The sequence below is a fragment of the Microtus pennsylvanicus genome, chromosome 11 (genome assembly GCF_037038515.1).
Source record: "Microtus pennsylvanicus isolate mMicPen1 chromosome 11, mMicPen1.hap1, whole genome shotgun sequence".
Taxonomy (NCBI): domain Eukaryota; kingdom Metazoa; phylum Chordata; class Mammalia; order Rodentia; family Cricetidae; genus Microtus; species Microtus pennsylvanicus.
In genome coordinates this window covers 67948252-67967511 of record NC_134589.1, presented here as the reverse complement: position 1 = coordinate 67967511, position 19260 = coordinate 67948252, and the positions used below count along the sequence as shown (strand labels likewise).

General features: G+C 51.3%; 1 protein-coding gene across 3 annotated transcripts; it reads left to right on the top strand.

Annotated features, from left to right (window-relative positions):
- Positions 1–2073: 2073 nt before the first annotated feature.
- On the top strand, positions 2074–12560 carry Shroom1 (shroom family member 1). Of its 3 annotated transcripts, none has more exons than XM_075992654.1 (8): positions 2074–2229; positions 7795–8779; positions 8857–8912; positions 9460–9675; positions 9852–10430; positions 10519–10657; positions 10762–11034; positions 11147–12560. In XM_075992654.1, exons 2-8 carry the CDS (start codon positions 7838–7840, stop codon positions 11477–11479), a joined length of 2538 nt encoding a protein of 845 aa, XP_075848769.1. In that variant the 5' UTR covers positions 2074–2229; positions 7795–7837; the 3' UTR covers positions 11480–12560. The 3 variants fall into 3 exon arrangements, with proteins under 3 accessions (XP_075848769.1, XP_075848770.1, XP_075848771.1); XM_075992655.1 differs by having other exon boundaries at positions 2132–2229; positions 9475–9675; positions 11147–11893; XM_075992656.1 differs by lacking the exon at positions 9460–9675 and having other exon boundaries at positions 2132–2229; positions 11147–11893.
- The last annotated feature ends 6700 nt before the right edge of the window (positions 12561–19260 follow it).

Genomic DNA, 19260 nt, shown 5'->3' with positions numbered 1-19260 from the left:
GTAAACTGGCACTATTCACATGAATATTAACATAATCACAGAATAAAAAAATACGGACAGTATGATTTTGTTGAGCTATTTCTGGATCGCTTTCTTTGTTTGGCTAGACTTTGTTTGGCTAGTTGCCAACTCCAGGAATCCACATATCTACACACATACACATTACACACACACACACACATTACATATATATGTATATACATATATAGAGAGAGAGAGACAGAGACAGAGAGACTCCCACCACCTCCACCCTCCACCACCATGTCCCCAGTACAGGGTAACAAGCATGTGCTGTGGCACCTGGCTTTTCCCCTAGATGCTGGGGACCCAAACTCAGCTACACATGCTTGCGTGCCAAGTGCTTGACCCACTGACCCATTGCCCCACTGCCCACCCATCAACTTCTTGGTCAGCAAAGCTCTGTGACTCCCCTGGCTAAGTCTGTCCATATAGGACACTCTGGAGAAGAACTCTCCCAAGCCTCAGAAAGCACTGAGCTACAGCAGGGTAGAGACAACTAGACTTTCTTTTTTGTGAGACAGGGTCTTCTTACATAGTCCAGACTGGCTTGGAACTAGAGTGACAGACTGTAGTGAACTGTCATGTCGAAGTTGGGAACCAAACCTAGGTCCTCTGTTAGGGCAGCAAATGCTCCTAACCACTGAGCCATCTCTCCAGGCCACTATATAAGAGAAAGGGGGGAGGGAGGGAGAGAGGGAGGGAAGGAGGGAGGGAGAGAGAGAGAGAGAGAGAGAGAGAGAGAGAGAGAGAGAGAGAGAGAGTTGGTTCTCAGGAGTTAGGCTCCTTGGCTGTTTCCTCTATCTCTAGAAGACCAGGGAACAGAAGCCTCAGACTGTCTAGACCCAGGGCTGGCAGCCCTGACTCTTGGACAGAATTCTGGTTTCCAGTTATACAAATAAGTCTTTTTTTTTTCTAAAATGCCAGATTGGGGGACACAGCCTTATCCCCAGACATGCTCAGACCAAGTCAGAGCAAGGTGGGGGAGCTGGAGGGGCTCACCACATGGCCCCAGCCCCTCTCAGGAACAGAGCAGTTCTTGTCAGAGTGGGCACTCACAGACTTTGGAACGTCGGACAAGAGAGAGCATAGGAGCAGAGGAAGATAGAACATTCTTTTATTTATTTTTTTAATTTCATGAGCATGGGATGTTTTACCTGCATGTATATGCACCATGGACATACCTAGTGCCCTCAGAGGTCCGGAGAGGGTGTTGGATCCCCTAGAACTGGAGTTACAAATGACTGTGAGCCACTGCTTTGGTGCTGGGAGTAGAACTTAGGTCCTCTGCAAAAGCAACACGTGATCTAAACCACTTAGCCATCTCTCAAGGCCTAGCAGAGCATTCTTTAGGGATGAGATGGTCCCAAATGAAGGCGTGTTCCCAGTCACGGATGTGGGCCCATATGTCCAGGGCTCTGTCAGGTCTGGGTCAGGTAGAGGGAGAAGTGGGAAGCAAGGAGACAAAGACGGGAGCCTGAGGAAGGGGTCAAGCAGGCAGCAGCAGGGGTTTGGAAATGTGAGTCTGAGCAGAGACACAGCCATTACCATCTAAGGCACACACAGAGAGAGCATAAGGCAAGAGCCCCGGGACACTTCTGTTTTCTCCACGGAGCTTAGAACAGGCCAGGAGAGATGGTCCAGTGGATAAAGGTTCATGTCACCAAGCCAGATCACCCAGGACTCCACAGGGTGGAAGGAAGGAACTGAAGTTGTTCTCTGACATCCACATGGGAGCCTTCACACATACACACACAGACACACGCAGGCACGCACACTCACACCTAATAAGTAAGTAAATAAACGAACGTAATTTTTTAATAGTTGAAAGAAAGGAAGAAAGAAAGAAGCTGCTCGGGGCGAGTTGGACCTCCGCACCGAGGAGAAACTGTGGGTGCTGAAGACTTGCCTGCAGATCCAGCAGTGCTTGGAGCGAGTGCGATCGCCCTCCCGCTCAGGTTCTCAGCCTTGGTAAGAGGTCCGGGGCCCGGGACTGGGGACCACGCTCAGAGTCACACTAGGAAGGGGCGCGGCTCCCGGAGCCCCGCCGCCACTCGAGGCTCCCGCCCCCCTTGGCCGGAGGTGGAGGTGGCGCCTCCCCTGCAGCGGCCGGAGCCTGGAGGTGGCGTTGGGAGCTGGAGCCCGGGGCTCGGATGTCACCGTGCGGCCGGCCGCGGGCGCCCTGGTGCGCGTCTCGGGCTGGAGCTACAGGTATGCGGCGGGGCCGGGTGAGGGGAGCAGCACCATGTAGTCCGCAGGAGGAGGACCAGGAAGGGAGGGTCAGGGCGGCCTCGAAGTGTCCAGACCGTCGTTCCGTCTGGACCTTCCGACCTGGAGTCCAGTCCGGCTGCGCCAGCGGAGTAAAGCCCCTGCGCACCTTTACTCTGGGCCTGGTAAGGGGCAGAGCCGGTTCAACTGGCCCAGCTGTTGTAGGGAATCGGCACACAGTGGCGTCTGCCCGGTGACCCTCTGTTCTTGAGCTTTGGTTGCTGGAGAATCTTGGTCCCTCTCAATTCCCAATCTTCTCGGACCATGAGTTACCCCAGGAAAGGCCCAGAAATACGCTGGTCAGAGGCTATCCGCTCTCCTAGTTTCTCAAGCTCCCTCTCTCGCCTCTGCATGTGACTCTGCCGCCACAGTGTGGTTCCCAGAGCTTGGATCCAACCCCCTTTTGAGCCCTTGTTTGCCTAGAATTTGAACCTGGATATGTGCTCTGTCCATGCCAGGGACTGCCTATACCCAGGTGACGCGGAATCCTGTGTATTTTGTAACACCCTCTGGAAGAAGGGTCTCAGTAGGGGCCGCCCCAGGGCTTCAGGGACCAGCTGCTGTGTCGCAGAACGGTTGTTGCACAGGGGTGCAGTGTCATATATGGCCTTGGAGAATAGGAGCAGAGAGAGGATCAAGGAGTCTGCCAGAATGCTCACCCGTCAGACCTAGTCTGGGGTGCGAGGACTTAAGATCTGGTCTTGAACCCCGGGGGCTCTGATTCTAGAAGAGTCGGTGGTGGCATGCAGTTACAGCCCCCCGCAGTACTAAGGGGAGGCCAGAGGCAAGAAGGGGCCTGCATAGGTCCACACAGGAAGTCAGATGGGAGGTGGCCCTTGAAAGGACAGTTTCATTCCAGATGAGCTCTGAGCTTGTCCTTTCCCCTGCACCTCTCCCGTCTGTTGCCCTGGTCTTCCATGCATTGTCTCGGTGTGGTTTTATCCACTGAAAACTGTCTTCGTCGAATTTCCTGACAAGCTTTGACTGAAGCTCTTGGTCTGGTTGTTTGCCTGGGTCCACCTTTACTCTAGAGCCCCAGGCCCATATCCCAATCACCGCTAGACTTGCCATGGCCACAGGAAAGCTCAGATGGCCCGGAATGAATGAGCGCTGCACAGCTTGTCCAGTCTCCAATGCCAGTCTTGTCCAGTCTCTGGAATTTCATCCTCCTGGTCTGGTGTTCCACCCTCAAGAGCCCGAGCTCTGAGTCCTGAGCACGCTCACTTATTCTTTGCTCAGGTGACAAGTACCTTCCCCCATCCCCACGACCCTAGCAGACAATGCTGCAACCCCTGCTCTGGGGACAAGCATGGCCATTCCTTATTGCTTGTGCTGATGCTCCGAGGTCCTGGTGGCACAGCAGATTCTACAAAGAGCACAATATGGGAGTCCTGCGTGGACAGAAACCCGCTGGGGCCACCAATGCAATAGCATCCTTGCGACAAGTTAGGAGCAATAAGAAAACACACAGATGTACACATTTAATGGTTCATTATACATTGATGTTTTCATTAATTACTTTAAGTGTGTGTTAGTATGGGCACAAGTGTCGTAGTGCAGTTACAGAAATCAGAGGGGAACTTTCAAGAGTCCATTGTCACTTTCCGCCTTAGTAGGGCACGGTCTCTCGTTTCTGCTGCTATGTCATGTATTTGAGGGTAGCTGCTCTACAAGCTTCCAGCTGGTTCTCTTGTTTCTCCTTCCCATTTCACCACTGGTATGCCAAAATTACAGATATGCCCTGCAACATCTGACTTTTTAAAAGCATTTTATTTTATGCATATGTGCCCAAGCAAATGCAATAGCCTTTGGAAGGCGTAGAGTCATCTGGAACTGGAGTTACAGTTTGTTGTGAGCCATCATGTGGGTGCTGGGAATCAAACCTAGGTCCTTCGTAAGAGTAGTCAGTGCTCTGAACTGCTGAGCCATCGCTCCAGCCCTGAATCTGACTTCTCATCTGGGTCCTGGAGATCCAACTCAAGTTGTCAGGCCTGCACAGTGAAGAGTTTTGCCCCATGAGTCACCTTTCTGTCCTGTAAGTTATTTTTGTTTGTTTTGCTTTTAATATTTATTTTTATATTTTTATTCTTTATGCGTGTGTTTTGCATACATGTATGTACGTGTACCGCGTGCATCCTGGTGCCCATGGAGACCAGAAGAGGGCACGGGATCCCCTGGAATTCTGGATACAGATGATTGTTAACTCCCATGGGGGTGCTGGGGAACCAAATCTGGAGCCTCTGCAAAAGCAACAAGTTCTCTTTTTGGTTTTTTTTTGCCTGCCTGTCTGATTTTTGAGACAGGCCTTGACTGGTCTGGAACTTACTATGTGGGCCAGGCTGATCTCAAACTCATAGATACCCACCTGCCTCTGCTTCCCAAACGCTGGGATTAAAGGTGTGCACCACCACATCCAGCATAGCAAGTGCTCTTAACACCTCTCTCCAGCTGTGTTAGCCATTTTTACCTGGTGACTAGAAATCCTTTGTTGTGTCAGAAGCTCACTAACATAAATTTTCATGGTTTCATTTTTGTTTGTTTGTCTGTTTTTGTTTTTGGTGGTGGTGGTGTTTCGAGATAGGGCTTCTCAAAGAGAGAGAGAGAGAGAGAGAGAGAGAGAGAGAGAGAGAGAGAGAGAGAGAGAGTTTCTTATGTAGCGCTAGCTGTCCCAGAACTCACTCTGTAGACCAGGCTGATCTCAGACTCACAACTCACAGAGATCCACCTGCCTCTGCTTCCCGAGTGCAGGGATTAAAGGTGTGCGCCACCAAGGCCCTGCTTCATGGTTTCTTTATTTAAAAAAAATTTTTTTAAAAATCTATTTGAATTTGTATGTAGGAGAGAGGGGAGGGGAGGAGAGAGGAAATCTGCATGCACTGTGACAATAAGCATGTGGAGTCGGTTCTTTCTCCCACATGTGTCCCCAGGATCAAACTCAAGTTGTCAGACATGGCAGCCGCTTTACCTCCAAGTCATCTGTCCAGCCTCGAAGCCTCCTCTAAGGAAATGTCTTCGCATTCCATGAACAGGCATGGGTGGTGTATGCCAGCCATGAATTGGGTTTAGAAAGAATAGGGGGATGGCTTAGTTAGTAAAGTGCCTGTTGTACAAGCATGTGGACCTGAGTTCGAATCCCCAATACCCAAGCAAAGAGCAGGGCACTGCAGCTGGGTGTGGAGGGTGAAGCAGAGACGGGATTTCTGGAACTCACTGGTCAGTCAGTCTAGCTACATGAGGTTCAGTAAAAGAGTCTGTCTCAAAAAGTAGGGTGCACCAAGCTTGGTGGTGCATGCCTTTAATCTCAACACTTGGAAGCAGAGGCAGGTGGATCTCCATGAGTTCAAGGGCATCCTGGTTTACTTAGAGAATTCTGGGACATCCAGGGTTACATAATTGAGAGATCCTGTATCAAAAAAAAAAGGAGGCAAAAGGACATTGAGGAAGAAATCAGACATCAACATCTGCATCTGGCTTCCACGTGTACACACATGTCCATACACATACACACACACACACTTCTTTTTGTTGTTGTTGTTTAGTTTTTCTAGAGTGTTTCTCTGTGTAGCCTTGACTTTCCTGGAACTAGCTCTGTAGACCAGGCTGGCTGTGAACTCACAGAGATCCTCCTGCCTCTGCCTCCTGAGTGCTGAGATTGAAGAAAAGCACCACTACTGCCCAACTCTAAAAAAAACTTTTTAAAGAAAAGAAAAATTAGGAAGAGAGAGAGAGCGCGCATGAGAGAGCTGGTGTCTGAGCAGCTATGGTAGACCTTTTTAAAAGAGTTGACTCTCCTCTTAGGCAGTGGTTCTCAACCTGTGGGCTGGTCTCACTGGGCCACATCAAGATGTCTGGCCCTATGCTAGTGAAGGCTCCCCTGCCTCTCCCCTATAGAAAGGCTTTATGCTCCTGTACTCACTCCCAGCAATGTACAGTAAGTAGCCTGCACCTCGGAGAGACAAGTGTAGGACGACCCTGAATTCCAGTGTCTGGGAAGCTCGAAAAAGCCTGCTTTCGGACCACATGCCAGGTGTGTGCCTCCCTAATCTCTGCACCCCTCCCCCCCCAGCCAATCAGGTCAAGGAAGACAAACTTCCCCATAGATCCCCAAGCCTCAATGCTGCTCTCAGCCAGACAGCACAGCCACACAGGCCTTCCCTTTGCTCTGCCTCCCGGCACAGGGGAGGGATCGATTTCCAGCCAGTCCTGCTTGCCTGCAGGCTCTGTTTCTTCCTGATAATGCATGAGTAACCTGGTTGTGTCCTGGCGGCCCGGGCCTCCTCACCCATTCTGCCGCCTTCCCCAGAAAAGACTAATAGGGAAGGGAGAAGAGGGGCTGTAAAACATGAAGCCTCTTCCTTTTCTTCCACCCCTTCATCAGCTCCCCACACCTCTGACCCTTCCCTTGCCATTCAGCAACTATTTATTTAACATTGACTACAAGCCAGAGCTGGTGCCAGGCACTGGGTGACAAATAAGGGCAGGACCTGTCCTCAGGAAGCTTAGGGCTGGGAATGGGAGGAGGAAATAGCAAACAATTACAGAGTAGGGGACCGAGTGACACTGTGGAGGTCTCTAGGAACCCCAAGACCTCCAAGCTGAGGCCTCTTGGCAAAGCCTAAGGGAGGTGAGTGTCAGCTCATGGGTGGTCCAAGATGGAAGACAGAGTTGCAGACTCGCCCGGTTTATTGTTCTGGAATTTATGGTACTTAAAGGTGACTTATTTCCCTCTCTGAGTTTGGGCTTTGTTGGGGGAAGGGGGGCATGGCAAGGGCTTTGGGCAGGGTTTGCCTCTAGGAAATTGATTTTGGCTGCAGTGAGCTTGGAGGCATGCCTAGATTCCAGCCAGGGGCTCTGCCACTTAGGACCTGTGTGTGCCTCTGGGTCAACCACTTCCTCCTCAGAACGCGGGGTTCTCATCTGTAAAAAGCACATAGGGAGATGGGGATCAAGATGCGTATTTTTATGACACACCTGGACCATAAAGGACGCGGAGTGGGTGGAGGTGGACAGAGACTGTGAAGCTGACCCTGCTCCTGCCTTGCCCCCCCCCCCTACTTCTTTGGACTTCTCTGTGATCTCAGAACATTCTTGATCCGTTGTTTATCAGGGAAAGATCACACAGAGAAGCCAACAGAATGGCCAGGAAGCAGCCTGGGCGGGACTGGGGTTTGAGCATGTGCCTATTCTCAGCATTGCTAGAGGTGCCAGCGCAGAGGTGCAACTCGGGAAGGCCCAGTCCCCAAGGCAAGGGAATGAGCCAATTGAGTCAGAACTGAGAATCTCAACCCCTAGAATTGCGCTCTACAATGAGTCCTATTGCCCGAGCCACCTCAACTTCTGAAGTTTCTCTACCATACTAAAGGGTAGGAGGAAGATTCTAGAGCTAGGGACCGACGGACCCGGGAGTGGATATGTAAGCCCCGGGTTCTCTATGGTTTAGGAGGCAGCAGGCTGTCCTAATTCTTACCTGAACCATTCACCCAACAACCCATGTATTTTTTTCTAAAGCTTTCAACCAGGCCTGCCAGCGCCAGTCTCCAACTGCACAGCCATGGAGGCCCTGGGTACTGGGAGCGGCCGCACCTCCCCGGCCTCAGCCACTGGAAGCCTGGACTTGCGACGGCTGTCCACGCGCGCCGACTCGGCCTACAGCTCTTTCTCCGCGGCATCTGGTGGTCCGGAGACGCACACACCATCTCCTTGCACCGAGATCCTCCCTTACCTAGACTGGGACTACGTGCGTGTGGTTTGGGGCAGCAGATCCCCTACCCCGCGGGACGCTGTCCTTCCAACTACCCAGCGGCCCGAGCCAGTAGTCACTGGGCACAGTGACCCGCGGCCCCCAGAGGTCCAAGGAAGCCCGGGATCCCTGAACAGACAGGACACCCCGCTGCTGTACGCGTTGGCAGCCGAGGCTGAGGCTGGTGCACTCACCGCTGAGCCGCCCAGCCCCCCAGCCTCACGAGCCGCCTACCGCCAGCGGCTGCAGGGTGCGCAGCGACGAGTGCTGCGGGAGACGTCCTTCCAGCGAAAGGAGCTCCGCATGAGCCTGCCTGGGCGTCTGCGGCCCGCGATCACCACGCGGCCACCCACGGTGCACTCGCGCTCTGCCTCTAGCAGCCACGAGGCAGGAGAAGCGGAGCTGGCGCGCACCGCGGTCCGACCGCTGGGTGTTCCTGGCCGGGGGCGTCTGGCCAGCCAGCAGCGGATGTGCTGTTTCTCAGAGCCAGGCAAACTGAATCGCGTGGGTTGGAGCGGTGGACCCACGGGTGAGGGCTTGAGAGAGGCTTGTTCCACCCAGGAGTTGCAGCGTGGGGCGCACGCTAAGTCCAAAAGGCTGCTGCAGGAGACTCAGTCCCTAAGCTCAGTGGAGCTGGACTCGCCGTCCGTGAATCTTCGCAGTGCCTGTAGGCCTGCGGGTCGCAGTCAGAGCATATCAGGCGAGGTCATGGGTCGCCGCACGGGTTCAGAAAGGACTCTGGCCACTGTCCAGGTATGGAAGATAAAGGCTGGTGGGGAGGGCGGCATCTGGGAGACAGCTCTATTTCAAGCCACTGTTCTCTTTTCTAGGCTGTTCCTCAAAGGACGGAAACCCCCAGACCTTTACTTCAGATCAAGTTTTCCAGGTGAGAGACATGGGACTCTCTGGGGACAGCGTTGTCTGGGGTCAACTTTCACAGCTCTTGCTTAAAAAGGAATCACGGGTCCCATATTCATTACTTTTCCTATTGTCGTGACCAAATTCCTAACGAAGGGGACTTAGAGAAGAAATACTTATTTGGGCTCAGGGTTGAAGAGAGTAGAGTCCATCATGGCGGGGAAGGTGTGGATTCAGGGAGCACGAGGCTTCCTGGAAAACAGATTCATGCTGGTGCTCAGCTCTCTTTCTCCTTTCCCAATTTATTGGTCAGTCCAGAACCCCAGCCCATGGGATGGCACTGCCCACATTCGGGGCGGGTCTTCCCTCCTCAGTGACACTTCTCTGGAAACCCCCTCACGGTGGTCAGCCACAGGCGGGTCTCCTAGGAGATTCCAAATCCAGTCAAGCTGACAACGGATTGGTCATTATGAGAAAGTCTACCCCCCTCAGTTCGAGACTCCTGTCTTTTGCAAACTGCATGTGCTACTGTTTCTATGGTGCACTGGGAAGGCCCTCTCTCACGGTCTTTGTAGGGTCCCTGCCTCTAGGTTCTTGACTCAGAAGGAGGCGGCAGTGGTGCGTCCTGCAGAGATCCTCCAGAGTAGCCCAGCTGACTCTGGTCAGGGGGTCCCCGAGACCATCTCGGTGTCTACTCCGCACCCCTCCCTCCCCGATGACGATGTGTTCCTGAAAGAAGCTGAGACACCATCACCTCAAGAATCTCGTGCCCCCCAGGGGCTCCCAACCAGGTGAATCCCCAAGCACAGGGACACACTCTTCTCACACAGAAACATCTAGAAAATGCCAGAGGGCGGGGAACTCTCTCTGGTAATGTTCAGGTGTTGGGGATGGGGGCATGCCACCCTTGAGAAGTCAGCTGGGCCAGAGCCTTCCTTTTCTGATTCAGTAGCTCTTTCACTTCTAGGGATCTCCACGCCTCTGACCAGCGGTCTGAAAATGACCTAATTAAAAAAGCTGGCCAGATTACAGCCTCGGCAGAGAACCTCTTCCACAAGGGCCCAGGGATCACAGGAGCGGAAGACAATTGTCAAGGCCTGAACGGTTCTGAGGGTTCCTCCAGACCCACAAGCCATAGCCCTCCTGGGACTACAAATGACGTCCCAACCTTTGACACTACTGGACTGCTGACCACTGGTCCCTCTACAGCTACAAAGAACAATCCCCTCAAGCATCCCTCAGTCGATGTCCTGCAACCTTTAGGCTCTGAGACCTCAGGTCTCCCTCACCACACTTCCCTGACCTGGGGCCAGCCTGGTCTTAAGCCGACCTGGCCCAGTCGGCATTTTGAGGAGCTGGTTCAGCAGCTAGCCAGACTGGATCCTTCTTTGAGTGACACTTTTGCTGCCCAGCCGGGTCCAGAGCCTCCTCTGGGTCTGCTGGATGGACTCTTTCCTGCCAACGCCGCCGCCGCCGAGGTCTTGGCTGCGATGAGGCCAGCCTGTGAGGACGCAGGAGAGGAGACCGCTGGAGCTTCGGAGGCAGGGTGAGCCACAGGCAGGCTCTAGGGACTCCTGATTCTGAGTCTGCAGACTAGGGAAGACAATCTCAGAGAACTCTGGCTTTGTCCTCAGGTCCTGTGGAAGCCCCTTCACCCAGGAACTGCTGACTGCCCAGGAAGCATCAAGGTCGGAAAACTCTAACCCTCACCCTGTGCCTGACCAGTCAAATGACCAGGGACTCCCAAAACCAGACAGCATTCAGGCCAAGAAAGTGAGTTGGGAGTGGTGGGGAAAGCTGGGGTGGTGGGGGAGCTTAGTGTCTGGGAAAACTCCCGGGTTTGGCCCAGTTCTTGAATACCTAGGCCCTTCCTCCAGGTGGAACTAGCCCACCTTCTCCAGAAGATGCTCCAGGATCTTCACACTGAGCAGGAGAGACTGCGGGGTAAGGCTGCAGACTGGACCCAATGTCACGAAGACCTGGAGGCTGCAGTGAGTCAAGCCTGTACACCCCGGGAGCTGGAGCGATTCCGTCAGTTCATGACTGATCTAGAGCGCGTGCTTGGTCTTCTGTTGCTGCTGGGCAGCCGCCTGGCCCGTGTGAACCTCGCCTTGGCCAGGGTGGGCGCAGACAGCGATCCTGATGAGAGGGTAAAAGAGGCTGAGGCTGGGGGAAGGAGATGGGCTAGGAGGGCCTGCGGTCTACAGCCCGGACAATTCCCGGAGCAACGGTGCTCACTGCGCCCTCTCCCGGTGGTTCCAGGCCTCGCTGCTGCAGCGACTGCGGCTTCTACAGCGACAGCAGGAGGACGCTAAGGAGCTGAAAGAGCACGTAGCGCGGCGGGAGCAAGCCCTTCGTCAGGTGTTGGAGCGGGAGCTGCCCGCAGAGCATCTGCGCTCCTATTGTGTGCTGCTGGCCGCCAAGGCCCGGATCCTATCCCAGCAGCGCAGCCTGGACGACCGAATCAGGTTCCTTAAGGAACAGCTGGACACCATCTGGAACGACTTCAGTTATTACCCCCTTTCTCCCAGACTGTCCTGGGCCCCAGGAATCTGTCCTCTGAATAAGCCACTTTTTCCTGCCACCCCTATCTAGTTACAGGTGGTGGAGGTGAGGGTATTGTTCAGTCTCACCGTCCACTGGGGCCATGTTTTATATTGAGAGAGCTTTCCCTTGAGGGATTAGAGAGGCCTCAGACTAGGCCTTCCCAGGACATATTTCCCACAGGGTTCTCCTGGGGCCTTACTCAAGTTTGTGATTATTTGGGAATTAATGTATGGGTCTTACAAACTGCAGTATTCAGCAGGGCGGTGGTGGCACACCCTTAATCCCAGCACTCCAGAGGCCCCAGAGGCAGAGGCAGAGGCAGGTGGATCCCTGTGAGTTCAAGGCCATCCTGGTCTACAGCTCCAGGACAGCCAGGGCTGTTACACAAAGAAACCCCCTTCTGGAAAAAAAAAAAACGAAAAATCCCAACAACAACAAAAACAAAACAACAACTCCCCCCCCCCCAAAAAAAAACAAATCAAAAAACTACAGTATTCAAACCTGGCCTGGTGGTAATGTTGCTGTAATCCTAGCTACATGGGAGGCTGAGGCAGGGAGATTTTAAGTTCGAAGCCTATCTGGGCTACGGATGGAGCTAAACACCAATCTGGGCAGCTTAGGAGACTCTGCCTCATGATAAAATGTAAAAAGGGGCTGGAAAGGGCCAGAGAGATGGCTCAGCAATTAAAATCACTTGCTGTTCTTCCAAAGGACCTGTGTTCCTTCTCCAATATCCATATTGTCCCGCTCACACCCACCTGTGACTCTGGCCCCAGGGGATCTGACACCCTCCGACTTGCACACAGTTGGTGCAGACATACATGCAAGCAGAACACCCCCCCCATAAATAAACAAAATTCTAAACTAATTTAAAGAGGAGACTGCAGTTAGAGTTGGGTTGCAGAGTGCTTGCTTGACACGCGTGAGACCCTAGGTTCACTCCCTGTCGCAGCGTGGTTCACTCCCTGTCACAGCGTGGAAAAAAGAGCCCAAGACCCGCAGGCACCTCTTGCGGTGGCGAGTCCCTCTGTCAGAGCTGGCGGGAGGCGGAGGAGTCAAGACAGAATGCTGCAGCTTAAGACGCAAACAGTATTGTGGTTTATTTTCTAATAAATTTTCTTAGAGAGGCATCTATGGGACATTCCTTTACACTTTGTGAGTATGCGTCACTGTGATTGGGTTAGTAAAGATGCTGACTGGGCAATAGCTGGACAGGTAGAGGTTACGCAGGACTTATAGGAAAAAAAGAGGGCACAGAGAAGAAGAAGAGGAGTCTCAGAATCAGGAGGAGACAGGGAGCAGAGGAGATGAACTTGTACTGAGCAAAGGTATCGAGTCACGTGGTAGAGGGTAGATAAGAAATATGGGTTAATTTAATATGTAAAAGCTAGCAGAGTGGTGGTGGCACACGCCTTTAACCCCAGCACTTGGGAGGCAGAGGTAAGACGGTCTCTGTGAATTCAAGGCCAGCCCGGTCTAGAGTGAATTCCAGGACAGTCAGGTTTGTTACATGGGGAGAAACCCTGTCTCGAAAAAAAACAAAACAAACGAACAAAATAAGAAAATAGAATGTAAGAGTTAGCTAGTAACAAGCCTGAGCTATTGGCCAAACATTTATAATTAATATTAAGTCTCTGTGTGCTTATTTTGAAGCTGACATCCAAAACTACACCTACAGGCCTGTGTTGTCTGCACAGGTTGGGGGTAAAAGGGAAGGGGTTTGTTGACAAACTGCAGCAGTCCTGGCTCACCAGAGTTGAAGAGGTCCTTGTTGGAATATCAGTCTGGCCCAGCTGAAGGGCACGCCACTAACCACCAGCAATTGCTAACTACCTGGGCAACCAAATCGCTACCACAAAAGCTTAGGTCTTTGGCCAGTGAGACTACTCAGGCAGTAAAGGGGCTTTCTGTACAAACCTGATAACCTGAGTTCAAACTCCAGATTCTACCAGGAGAGAGCCAGCTCTCAGAAGTTGTCCTTTGACCCAACATGAGTGCCATGGCATTTATACATACTCAAACATGGTCTTTCCCCAACCATCATCAACCAACTACACCCCCTCCAAAAATAGTAAGAAAGTCCACTGAGTTTAGAGTGTCTCATCACAGCACCTGCAAGCCAAGGTGGGAGGTTTTCCTTAAGAGCATTGAGCCATAGACTGACCTAGCAACAGATAGAGAGCTTCGAACACATCTCAAACCGCGAACAAAACTGACCTTATCCAGCTTTTGGTCTGAGACCAGCTCTGGATCAGCCAGGCCAGAAGCGAGCAGAGGACAGGAGCTGAAGATGAGGGAGAGGGTACCCAGAAATAGTAGGTGTGAGGCCCGGAGGCCCAGAAAGGTAGCGAGGACTTGTACTGTATTGGGGAAAGGCTGACCTTGGGTGGTCTGTGATAGCCCCAAACACAGGACAAATCCCTCTCCATTTGTGCAGGAGCCCTGAGTGCACAGGACCAGTTCTGCAGATGAACATGAGACCAGCTTGAGTGTCGAAGCGGCAAACACCGGGATAAGAATATTTGCTCGCAAAAGCTCAGGGTATTTTGGAAGTTAGACATATTAAAAGGCGTGTGTGTGTGTGTGTGTGTGTGTGTGTGTGTGTGTGTGTATTTAATACCACTGACTCCAAAGTGAGAAATCTGCTTCCGGGCTTGTTTTCTGGTGCGTTCTGTCACTCAGTGCAACTGGCTGGGAATTTTAAATCGTCGTATTCATACTAAAAACGTTAGTTGTAACAGTCGGGCTATTGAGCACAGAACAATGTTCACATTGTGTCATTTTGTAAAAAAAAAAAAAACATATGGGGATCGTATGAGGCCATTGCGGCTTCTAACATTGTGCTTTGCCGCTGTTGTTTTGAACCCTGTGGGCGGGCCCGGACTCCAAGCCCATAGCAGAGCCAGCTCTCTTGGAAGCTACTAATTTCTGCCTATTGCCCTACACAGTGTCCTCTGCATGCTTCTGTTACGGTGTTATTAGAACCACACCTGACACCGTCCACTAAGTCAATGGAAAGTTGTGGATTTCAAAGCACTTCGAGCTTAGTTAGGGGTGTGGATAGAGACAACTGCCATCTTCCGGCTAAGTGAACCTTGGTACTGTGCTGGATTTTCCAAAGGGGAATAACGAGATTTCTGTGCTCCACCCTTCTAGTTAGCTAGAGCATCCCCTCTCCCCCATAGAACCACAGTTCCAGCGCTTATCCTCGTGTCTAGCCTATTCTTGTCTCCTTCTTGCCTCGGTTTTTCTCCTGTCCAATCGATGATTTCTTCTGAGGGCACACAGGAGTTCAAGACAGAGGTTCTGTTTCAGCATCCCAGACCACAAGATTTTGGAGATACCTGAAACCTGATGCATTGATCCTGCGGCGCACCGCCAGCAGAGGGCACTGTTTCCTTTCCATGGAAGCTTCCACCCACACTGTGGCCACCCGCCGCCTAGCAAACACACGCTCCAGGCTAGCCTTGGCCTGGCTCTGATTGGCAATGTCCCTATTGGGCTTGAAAGCTGAAACTGAGCCTTTTGCTTCTGTTGGAAAGAAATTCTAAATAACTAAGAAGAAAAAGGCTGGCTCGCTTTTCACGGCCACCAGGCCCACGTTGGGAAATTGTTGACTGAATGAGATGTGCCAGGGAAGGAAGGCGGGGATGTGGACCCAGAGCATCCATCCTGGAATGTATCTATCTGTCCGCCGCCTCCGCCTCCGCGGCTTGAGCGACTTGGTGTCGTGCACGCCTCCTGCTGCTGGAGGCGGCGCCCTGGGCTTTGCTGGATGTTTGGCTTGGGCTGCTGTTGCTGGGCAACGGGCATCACGGCAGCCTCCCTCTCATCTCGCCCCCGCTACTCCTCCTCCCAAGAATTTAATTGGTGTACTTTTTTACTTTCATACTGTAAATTGGAAATGGAATGGGGAAGCTGTGTTCCTCTGCGCCCCAAGCTGTCGAGAACATTCTGCTCGTTACAAAATGTACCTAGGCCAGCGACTAGCAGAAACTCTGGAGGTCCTCACTGAGACTGATGGAGGCGCTGGCCATTCAGATGGCAGCGCTGGCTATTCAGATGGCAGAGGCTCCCGGGGGAGGTTAGGGCAAATGCGCATTGCTCTAGAGAGGTGAATTATGGGGACTGAGAAGAAGATACTCACTGTGAAGAAATCCTCTCAAGACCTTAGTATTATTGTCACAACCAGGCCACTGCCTGTTATCTTTGGTATTTAAGTGTCTCTGCACTTCCCACCAAGAGAATTTGTTTTCCTCTGAGAAAGGAATGGATTAAGGCATATTCTCCCCCCTCCCCCCGCCCGCTTCCTCTGCTACACCCTGCTCTCTTCTAGACCGTCTCTTTTTCCTCCCTCTTTCCTTTCCACATCCTCTCCTCCCTGGCTCCCTTTCGCTTTCCCTCAGAGGTTCAAGTCCAGAGGTGTGGCCGTTCCCCCACTGTGAGGCCAATTCCGTAGACAAAAGGCCACCTGGAGAGGAATAACGAATCTACTTATGGAACTATTACAAAAGATCACACAATTTCTTCCAGAAAAAAAAGCTCCCCCCTTTAAGTTTTATCTATGTTGTGTGTGTGTGTGTGTGTGCATTTTGCCTGCATGTATGTCTGTGCACTGCATGCATGCTTGGTGGTGGCTTTGGAGGAAAGAAGAAGAAATCAAATCTCCCGGATCTGAAGTTACAGAGATGGTTGTGAACCACCATGAGAATGCTGGGAACAGAGCAACCAGGGAGTGCTCTCTACTCCGGAGCTACCTCTTTAGCCCCCTGGGAGCATCTTTATAAAGATTGGCGGGTGCTTCAGCTCACTTGGTGGACGTTTAGGTAGGTAAGATAAGGATGGTTGAGAAAAACGAGTTAAGAAAGACAGCGTCCACTTGGGAGGCAGAAGCAGGCAGGTATTTGTGAGTATGGGGCCAGCCTGGTCTACAAAGTGAGTTCCAGGACAGCCAGGGCTACACAGAGAAACCCTGTCTGGAACCGCTCCCCCAAAGGAAGAAAGATAAATTAAAGACAAGTGAATAAAGACAGGGGATGCCAAGCTCGACAACCCGAGTTTCATCTCTGCGACCTGCACAGCAGAAGAGAAGGACTGACTTCTGAAAGTCACGCTCTGACCTCCACACATGCGCCACGTCACGTGCGTGCCCACACACACATGCATGAAATACATTAAATGTAAGAAAAAGCTCTGTGGGGGTGGCGCATGCCTCTAATCCCAGCACTCGGGAGGCAGAGGCAGGTGGATCTCTGTGAGTTCGAGGCCAGCCTGGTCTATAAAGCGAGTTCCAGAACAGCCTCCAAAGTTACAGCGAAACCTGTCTTGGAAAACAAAAACAAAAACAAAGGCAATAAAATATTAAAAAATGATATTGATGATTCTGAAGATGATAGTTATTATTTTGAGAAAGGGCCTCAAGTAGCCCAGGCTAGCCTTGAACTCCATATGTAACAACATTCAGGATGACATTGAATCCCTGATCTTCTGCCTTCATGAGGTTACAAGTATGTACCACCAGACTAACCTTCCACTGATTCTATTGTAAAAAAAAAAATTTTTTTTTTTTGAGCCAGCGTCTCACTATGTAGCCCTGACTAGCCTGGAACTTGCAATGTAGACCAGGCTGACCTGGGACTCACAGAGATCCTCCTGCCTCTGTCTCTTGAGTGCTGGGATTGAAGACAGATACCATCATGTCTGGCTTAGAATAAAAAATATTTTTCGGTACATAGCAAGTGTATAAACTGACTGCATGACCACTCCAAGGTATGGTTAAGTGGAAAGTTCCTACTGTCACTATGAGGGAGAGTACGACCAGAGACATCTGGAAGAGTCTAGAGCAGGCAGAGAAAGTAGTGGATTGCCATGGCCAGCACACTGGGCCTGCTCTGAATGGGGACAGTGAGAGAGGAATGCAAAGAGAATTCTAGCGGAATCCCTGCACAGGCGTGCCCAAAGGCCATCTCTCAGCTGATCCTAAAGTCTTCCATGTTGCTAGCACTAACCAGCACAGTCGATAGGAACACTCCTGATGAGACCGAGATGCCACTCTGCCATTGACTGGACGTGAGCCTGGACAAGTTTCTCCCCACATTTGCAGCCTTTAGTTTCCTGATTTAAAACCTGGACACTGACAGGGTGGGGACATGGCGGGGACATGGCTCAGGACTTAAGAGCTTGCTGAGCCAGCATGGAAACCGGAGTTCAGATCCTGGAACCCATGCAAATGCCAGATGGGCATGGTGGTGCAGCTGTAACTCTAGCCTCTAGGCAGAGACAGAGGATCCTAGAGTGAGCTAGCTAGGGAGACTAGCCATATCCATGAATTCTGGGTTGATTGAGAGACCCTGGCTCATTGCATAAGGTGAGAGAGTGATTGAAAATTACTTTAGCTATCAACCTCAGGCCTCCACATGCATATGTAGCCACACACACCCCATGTATGTGCCTGTACACACGCAAACATGCATGCACATGAGCATGCACACACAGACAAATGGGGTGAGTGAGGAAAACATCCAGATACTAAGAGTCTATACCATACACATGGCTTGGTTAATAATGGTGACATATTGAAACTGGGCCTGGAACAGACTTAACAGACACAGCTTACAGATGCAATACCTGTGCCCTAAATCTTCATCAGCCAGGCAGGGCGGCTTGTTCAAGAATAAACCCCACCTCCGTCAAAGGCAGTACAAAGTGTATTAGCAAGCTTGCCGGGGCTGTGAGTCATGTCTAACAACAATCAACTTGTCTTCCATGAAAAGGATTCAATTCTCCTTCTTTGGCAACCTTTACCACCTAAGTTGCCTTAGCAGTTCATCTTTCTATTATATTTATTTATTTACATGTGTCTGGATATATTTCGTGGTGTGTGTACGCATTTGTGTGGGTGCAAATGCATGTGTCTGCATGTACATGTATGCCCACATGTATGATTCTCAAAAGACAACCTCAGGTGCTTTTCCTTAGATGCTATCCACTTGGGTTCTTCATTTGATTTCGTCTTTTGGTCTTTTTTTCCCCTGTGGATTTTCGTCCATTTGTTTGTTTCATGTTGGGACAGGGTCACTCAGTAGCCTGGAACTCTCCAGATGCTAGGCTGGCTGTCCAGTGACTTCCAGGGAACCACCCATCCATTTCTGCTGCCCCAGCACTGAGGTTACAAAGACATGCCTCTAAAAACTATTCATATTTATTTATTTTTGTGCATGAGTGTTTTACCTGTATGCCACCTGAGTGCCTGGTGCCCATGAAAGTCAGAAAATATGTCTGATCTCTTGAACTGAAGTTCAGAGGTTGTGAGCCACCATGTAGGTGCTGGGAACCAAAGCCCAGTCCTCTGAAAGAGCAGCCAGTGCTCTTAGCCTCTGAGCCACCTCTCCAGCCCCAACACCAAGCTTTGTGCTTGTTTCCTTTTTTGCAACGGGGTCCCTCTCTGTAGCCCTGGATGGTCTGGAACTCACTTTGAACACCATGCTGGCCTTGAGCTCACAGAGATCCACCTGCCTTTGATTCTCAAGTGCTAGGATTAAAAGCAGGTCCCTGTACACCTGTTTTTTTTTTGTTGTTTGTTTGTTTGTTTTTTGTTTTTTTTTAATGTGGGTTCTTAGCACTGGGCGGTTGTGGCACATACCTTTAATCCCAGCACTCAGGAGGCAGAGGCAGGTGGATCTCTGTGGGTTCGAGGCCAGCCTGGTTTACAAGAGCTAGTTCCAGGACAGGCTCCAAAGCTGCAGAGAAACCCTGTCTCGAAAAAACCAAAATAAATAAATTAATTAAATTAAATAAAAAAAAAATGTGGGTCCTTAGTATCTAGTTCG

Coding starts and splice junctions, on each gene's coding strand:
- Shroom1 (XM_075992654.1), top strand. CDS start 7,838: ATGGAGGCCCTGGGTACTGGGAGCGGCCGCACCTCCCCGGCCTCAGCC. Junction 9,676..9,851: donor CCCCAGGGGCTCCCAACCAG/GTGAATCCCCAA, acceptor TTTCACTTCTAG/GGATCTCCACGCCTCTGACC. Junction 11,035..11,146: donor ACAGCGATCCTGATGAGAGG/GTAAAAGAGGCT, acceptor CGGTGGTTCCAG/GCCTCGCTGCTGCAGCGACT.